Source organism: Anoplophora glabripennis, unplaced genomic scaffold, assembly GCF_000390285.2.
Source record: "Anoplophora glabripennis isolate ALB-LARVAE unplaced genomic scaffold, Agla_2.0 scaffold1180, whole genome shotgun sequence".
Lineage (NCBI taxonomy): Eukaryota > Metazoa > Arthropoda > Insecta > Coleoptera > Cerambycidae > Anoplophora > Anoplophora glabripennis.
In genome coordinates, this window is record NW_019417262.1 from 11,958 (window position 1) to 19,671 (window position 7,714).

Consider the following 7,714-nt stretch of genomic DNA (forward strand, 5'->3'; position numbering starts at 1 on the left):
TTACCACGTTGTGTTTTAGGAGATAACCCCAAACCGTTTAGAGCGAGCAGTTCTAAATGGCGTAAATCCAAACTACTGTGGCATTTTTACAAGGGTACGAATACAGATGTTTTGATAGCTGAGAAAGCTTTTGCTATGTGGGCCAACGTATCATCTTTTACTTTTAGAAAAAGCGAGGTGGATATTGTAATATTATTCACTAATGGCTCTCATTCAAACCATAGGAAGTGTATGAATGGAAATCATTTAAAACCGCTTGACGGACCCTGTGTTAGGTCATGGTTATTTCCCTATGGGCAATGACGACTGTATTGAAAATCCACCTTGGGGGTTATCACATTCTGATAATTACGAAGCTGTTATGTATCCCTGGTTCAAAGAAGGTTTTTTCTGGGGGAGAGGATGATATACAAGCCATTCACTATTTATACGGGGGCTCCGATAGAAACTACACCAGTTGTAACTACACCATCTGTACCAAGCCCAACAACAACAACGGCCACACCTACCCGCAAAAACCCCAGAGGTAACAGCACATAATCAACCCCTACCGACCCATCACCCCTCCATCCAACCATCATTTCTATATTTTTAAACAAGAGTGGGTTTGGGTAATCAATTAAAAGATTTTAGTTATGGACCCCTATCCTGGTCTCGTCATATACTAACATAAAGCCTACAGATTTTCTATATCAAAGATCTTCTGGAGAGATAGTAATTTTGATAGTGTTTTACGGTATATCGACGGTAATTTATATTTTTTAGAGAAAAGGTTATTATCCAATTAATGAGTTTAGAGGTACCTTTGTAAGAGCAGGCTCGTTTGATTTACCCCCTTTTTTTATATTAATTGTGTCCCACTTATTTTAAACCAGATTAAAGAGCTTATAAAGCAGTTGCCCGAGAATGGAGAATAGAATGGGGTGAGAATGGAATTCCAATCGAATAATTGATACAATGTACTATTCGTGCCATAAATAAATATATTAATTTCAGCTTCTCGCAAGATGGAAATTTAAATATGAAACTGTATTTTAAACATAATACAATAAGCTCTGTAGGTTAAACCGTATGAAATAATGATTGATTCTACAGGAGGAAAACTTGTACTTACCTGAAACCATATTTCTTACCTATTCTCTTACTTAATTTAAACAAATTATACATATAATATGTCCTAATCGTCTAGTTAATTTTTGTATGGGTTAGGTCTGAATATATATTTATTGTAGATTACTACATTAACGTATATATTTGGAGAATCCCTTAAACTAACGGTCCCTTAGCCTTTCCTCAGTGGTAGGGACGTGGAAAAGGTCTGAATGTATTAAGAACGAACTAGGTTTTGTCTTAATATGTTTGGAGTTATTATTTACGAGTATATCTCAGTTATTTAAATATCGTTTATACCCTAATATTTTTTGGAAAATGATTTAATATTTTATTGTAGCTTTGTTTTTCGAAAAAAACATATCAACTGTTTGTTTTGTAAATATAGCTCAATTTGTAATGAATATTTACAGAACCCCTGTATATTTTCACCTGTGTTCAGTTTATAGCACACACTCTCTTGCTTAGGTCGGTGGAAACATGTTCACCTGATATGTTATTTCCTTAATAAACATATACCGTTGTCTTACAGCGAGCACCCCGTTGATATATTTGATGTATTATTCTAATTTATAATAGTAAGATTTAAAACGTAAAGTTTCCTCTCCAGATTTTTGATAATTATGTCTGTTTTTTGATATACCCAAATTATTGTCTTACCTGAAGCGTCGAGCTGCCTATGATAATTACTATAGTTACATATTTATGTAAGAGTGGAATAAGCCTCTATTCATTTGTAGTCAAGATTTGATCCTGTTCGTTTTTCTTCTTCAGATTTACGCTCTGGTAAAGGACTTAAAAATTTAAAAATACAGAATTGAATTAAGCATAAGAGGAAACATTAGGATATATTTTAAGTATTTTACTTTAAGGTAAAATGAACAGTAAGAATACCTCGAAGGAACTCATAATAAAATGTTTGAATTAAATGAGCTGTTAGAGGTGATTGTTATTTTTATTTTTACATATCTATTAACTTTTAAATTACAACGTTTTATATTTTTATACACGTACCACATACAATAGGTAGGTACACGATAAATTATAATCTTTTCTGATTCTGATTCTTTTCTTACTTGAAGTGTTGTATTAGTCTATAATAAGCTTTTGACAGTTTTCGGTTCTATTTTAGAGTTTCTGATACGTGTATATACTATTTTAAAATAATAGTTGGGGGCCTCTCAAAATACACAGTCTTGAATATTTGATTTAAACTGTTGAAAATCATGTATTTTTATTTAGTTCATAAATATATTGGAAATTGAAAATTATCACATTTTTGTAGTTACTTATTTTTTATATACCTAGGTATTTTGTTGTGGCACCTATAACTATAACTTTCTGCCTACCAGTTAATTAAAAGTAAAAATTATTTTGAAAATTATTAAACGGTCTATAATTTATAGATCCTGTTTTGTGTTTTTCAAATACCCTATCAGATGAATTGTAAACATACACCGTGATTACAGACACCTGTATATCTTCATATATATTCTATATATACCACACTCTCGGTAACGTTTCTTATTTCAATCCAACATTCTGTATACCTAACAATCTGTTTGTAAACATACAACGTGATTACAGACCCCTGTATATCTTCACATATATTCCATTTATAGCCCACTCTCTCGGTAACGTTTCTTATTTCAACCCAACATTCTGTATACCTAACAATCTGTTAATACCGAATTCGTGTGGGTTACAATTAACGCTAGTTTTTTAAAAAATACTTTTACTACAGTTTTGTGTTTTACGCTGTTTTAATATACGTTTACCAAATTAATCAATTCTTACTTAAATTATCACATTTTTGTTGTTATCTGTTTTATATAGCCCTATTTCAATTAATGTATTTTGTTGTGACGCCTATACTATAATTACTGGTCTATGAATTAAATAAATTATATAAAACAATCTTGTTAGGAAAATATTAAAGTATATAATTTAGTTTTGTGTTTTTCAAATACCCTATCAGCTTAATGATTTGTAAATATAGTTCAATTTGTACACAGTGCTTACATTCCCCCTGTATATCTTCACATATATTCTATTTATAGACTATTCTCTCAGTAAAACTTCCTATTTCAACACAACATTCTCTATATACCTAACCCGTTAATACCAAATTCGTGTAGGTTGCAATTAAATTTCTTTTTTTTAAATACTTATCATAGCGTTTACCCCGATTTTGTGTTTAAGGCATTTTAATATACTTACATTTACCAAATTAATTAATTTTACTTAAATTATCTTATTTTCTAATTACCCAGTTTTATATTTCCCTATTTCAATTAATGTATTTGATGTGAAGTCTATACTATAATTGCTGGTACCTATCATATACCTATATGAATTAAATATATTAAATAAAATTAAACAACACGATTAGGAAATTATTAAATGATATATAAATCGTAGATTTTGTTTTGTGTTTTCAAATACCATATCGACTCGGTGGTTTATAGATATAATCAATTTGTACACGTGATTACAGAGCCCCCTGTATATCTTCCTATATATTCTATTTATAGCCGCTCTCTCGGTAGCGTTTCCGGTTCAATTAATATATCTGTTATGTCACGCTGGTCCGCAATTATAATTATCTGTTTAGTCTCTACCAAAAAATATTTTAATGTCTGGGTCTGTACCGTACTCATATATTGGTCCTACTTACAACTACCTGTCTCTCCGCTACCAGATGATTTTGGTTATCGGGGCATCGACTTCCGACACGTACCGGTAGTCCAGGGTTTAATGAAGAGACTAGGTCAACAAGGTATGTAGTAATAATGAATTACGTGCATGCGCAGTGGGGCATTTGTGCCGCGACTGTCTATGTCTGTCTGGCACAAGTGTCCCACTACCTACTACTGTCATATTTGTGATCGACCTTTTGATGACCTTCAGGTCAAGGTTAAAGACCATTGCCATCTAACGGGGCTGTTCCGCAACGCCGCCCACGCCATTTGTAATTTAAACNAGTAATAAGTTTGCTAAGAGAATTTTTTGTAGATGCGCCTTATAGAAGTGCTATCAATAAGGCCATTTTGAAACTTCATGAAAGTGGAAGGTTGAACGATTTGAAAAATAAGTGGTGGAAGGAAAACAGAAACGAACCCTCATGTGAGAACGTGAGTCAATTGTAATTGTTTTTATTACTTTGTTTAACACAATAACACATAAAAAACAAACTGAATCAAGTGATGAAAACTTCATTTCAATGTGTACAAATTGTTAAAAAGCAACTGATATTTTTTTAACGGGTTATTTATCAAAATTTTCAAATAATTCCGTATTAATTAATATTTTTGAGACAGTATAAAATCAGTAAGGATATACCTGTTTTATAAACAGTTGTTACGGCGAATTGTGACCTTTCGCAAGTCAACCATACGAGTTCGCAAGATTTTAAAATTTCTTAGAACTACTACGAGGATACAAAAAATTTAAGTAAAATTTTGGAGACGTGTTAAATAGCATGAGGTAAGTTCCATTTTCAATCGAAAGTATTATCTTTGGGATTTGTCAGAAACGACTAATAACGTCATCAGTTATATTTTTTCCAAAAACATACCCAAATGTTTTTCCTGTTAAAAACCTCTCTTTTTTCTAATACACTTTTGCAAGAGAAATTTTCCTATATTACTTCCCCTATAAAAGTTATAAGCAATATCGTCCTAAAGAGTCTCAAATACCAGCTAAAAACATTAGCGGTGGAAGAATCAAGTAGTCGTTGGAAAATAATTGAATGTTCGTGATCCTTCCACTGCTAATGTGATTTTTAGGTGGTATTTATTTTGAGACTCTTTAGAACGATATTGCTTATAACTTTTAAACGGGAACTAATACAGAAAAATTTCCCTCGTAAAAGTTAATTAGAAAAAAGAGAGCTTTTTAACAGGCAAAGAATTGAGTATGTTTCTGGAAAAAATATAATTGATTAATTGATTTTTTGTATCCTCACAGTAGCCTCATACTATCGAGTTTGAGACACCCTCTTACAAATATAATTTTGTAAAAAAAAATTAAAATGGGCAGTTCGAAAATTAAAAATTAAAAATACAGATCTGCACATCACTGGAAGGAAACTGGTCCACTATAAAACCTGACATTGCGCAAGGCAAAGCATGCATAAAAAAATAACGGACAAAAAATTTAAATGTTATATACCTATTTTATATCAGCAAATTCAACTGTTTTTGTTTTGTTCCTTACCCAGTTTCTACGAACTAACACAAATGTTGTCTTGCTTCACTATAAATTAAAACGATATCCATTAATTCGAGTTGATATAAGCCATTTTTGACACTTGAAAAACTAAAAAACTAATGTAAACACTATCGCACAAATAATTAATTAATTATTCATTAATTTTTATTCGTATTTGACACTGTACATCTTGTACTTATCCTATATATTTTTACAACATTTAAATGTATTGCATGTGTTGAATTACTGCACCTACGTCTTCTCCTGTCGGAAATTAGATTGACATTTATATTCTTATATATTTTTATACTCTGTATAAAACGACTAAATTTTTTCTTCCATTATTTTGATTTTTAGTTCGATACCGAGGAAGAATCGAATAGTGGGCAACTGACTTTGGCTGATACTTGCGATGTGTTTTACCTATTGGGTGTTGGGATAGTGATAGCGATTATACTAGCCACAATTGAGTTCTTATGGAATGTCAGAAATGTATCTGCTGAGGAACATGTAAGTTAAGGGCACACTTACACTAACATATTAAACTAATTCATTTAACATTTTATAAATAAAGTTGCTTTCACTACACCTTTCGTCAGAAGCTGTATATTAACTTTTTTATCCAGATAACGTATGGGGAAGCCTTGAAAATGGAATTGAAGTTCGCTTGCAAGGTCTGGATAACGAAGAAGAGAACAAAGCAGGAATCCCTAAGTGCTCCACTCTCGGCAGTGCAAGAGAAACAATAATAGAATTATCCCTGTTTGCTTATTATAGTCGATAATACTGTAATAACACTGTTTAATAATTTTCATTAAAAATAACAAGGAAAAATAATCGAGTGTTGGTATTACTATTTCTATTATTTTCTAGCAGTTTTTATGTTTGAAATCGCGTCACGGCATATGACTAAACTAAAACCGCTGTATCTTTTCCATTGCGTAACAAGCAATATTCGTATGAAGTAAGACGAAAAATCATAGTCAAATTAGTCACTGTTTTCATATAATTGAAATGTCATCTTGACAATTGCCATATCTGGATTTCTGACAAATTTTAATACTGGTGTTACTGGATATGAAAATATGCCAAAAAATCGATATTTCAAAGCTCAGAAAATATATATAACAGTTAGTACGGAGACGCGATCAAACCAACTGTCAAATTTTTAATCTGAGTGTCAGTTCAGTTTTTAAATGCGCTAGTCAAACTACAGTCTAAAATTAATATCCAACAAACGTCCTCCATTTTCTTTCACTCTAATATACATAAAATATTGGAACGGTTGTCTGTGATAGACTGAGACTATGAAGACATTTATAACGAGCGTTCAAATAAAAACGTGGTCAAGTTGGTTCTGAAAATTTGAACGTAGGGCGCAGCGTATAGCAAATGAACTTAAACCAGAGAACACTATACCAATGTTGATATAGTTTTCTCTGCTTAAACGTCATCTGTCAAAGCGCTATATCGCCGCTATCAATTTGAATATTTTCGTTTTAAAAAGCGTTTAAAATGGTGTTTTCTCAAAAATAAAAAGTGTTTATCATAGAGTCCTACTTTAGAAATGGACGCAAGATNCTATATATTTTTACAACATTTAAATGTATTGCATGTGTTGAATTACTGCACCTACGTCTTCTCCTGTCGGAAATTAGATTGACATTTATATTCTTATATATTTTTATACTCTGTATAAAACGACTAAATTTTTTCTTCCATTATTTTGATTTTTAGTTCGATACCGAGGAAGAATCGAATGGTGGGCAACTGACTTTGGCTGATACTTGCGATGTGTTTTACCTACTGGGTGTTGGGATAGTGATAGCGATTATACTAGCCACAATTGAGTTCTTATGGAACGTCAGAAATGTATCTGCTGAGGCACATGTAAGTTAAGGGCACACTTACACTAACATATTAAACTAATTCATTTAAAATTTTATAAATAAAGTTGCTTTCACTACACCTTTCGTCAGAAGCTGTATATTAACTTTTTTATCCAGATAACGTATGGGGAAGCCTTGAAAATGGAATTGAAGTTCGCTTGCAAGGTCTGGATAACGAAGAAGAGAACAAAGCAGGAATCCCTAAGTGCTCCACTCTCGGCAGTGCAAGAGAAACAATAATAGAATTATCCCTGTTTGCTTATTATAGTCGATAATACTGTAATAACACTGTTTAATAATTTTCATTAAAATTAATAAGGAAAAATAATCGAGTGTTGGTATTACTATTTCTATTATTTTCTAGCAGTTTTTATGTTTGAAATCGCGTCACGGCATATGACTAAACTAAAACCGCTGTATCTTTTCCATTGCGTAACAAGCAATATTCGTATGAAGTAAGACGAAAAATCATAGTCAAATTAGTCACTGTTTTCATATAATTG

At 31.8% G+C, this 7,714-nt stretch overlaps 1 protein-coding gene across 1 annotated transcript; it reads left to right on the forward strand.

The window, feature by feature from the left end:
• The first annotated feature begins 299 nt into the window (after positions 1 to 299).
• LOC108914804 (glutamate receptor ionotropic, kainate 5-like) lies at positions 300 to 6,159 on the forward strand. Its single transcript, XM_023456100.1, has 4 exons — positions 300 to 526; positions 4,112 to 4,244; positions 5,680 to 5,832; positions 5,949 to 6,159. Exons 1-4 carry the CDS (start codon positions 300 to 302, stop codon positions 6,069 to 6,071), a joined length of 636 nt encoding a protein of 211 aa, XP_023311868.1. The 3' UTR covers positions 6,072 to 6,159.
• Positions 6,160 to 7,714: the final 1,555 nt, after the last annotated feature.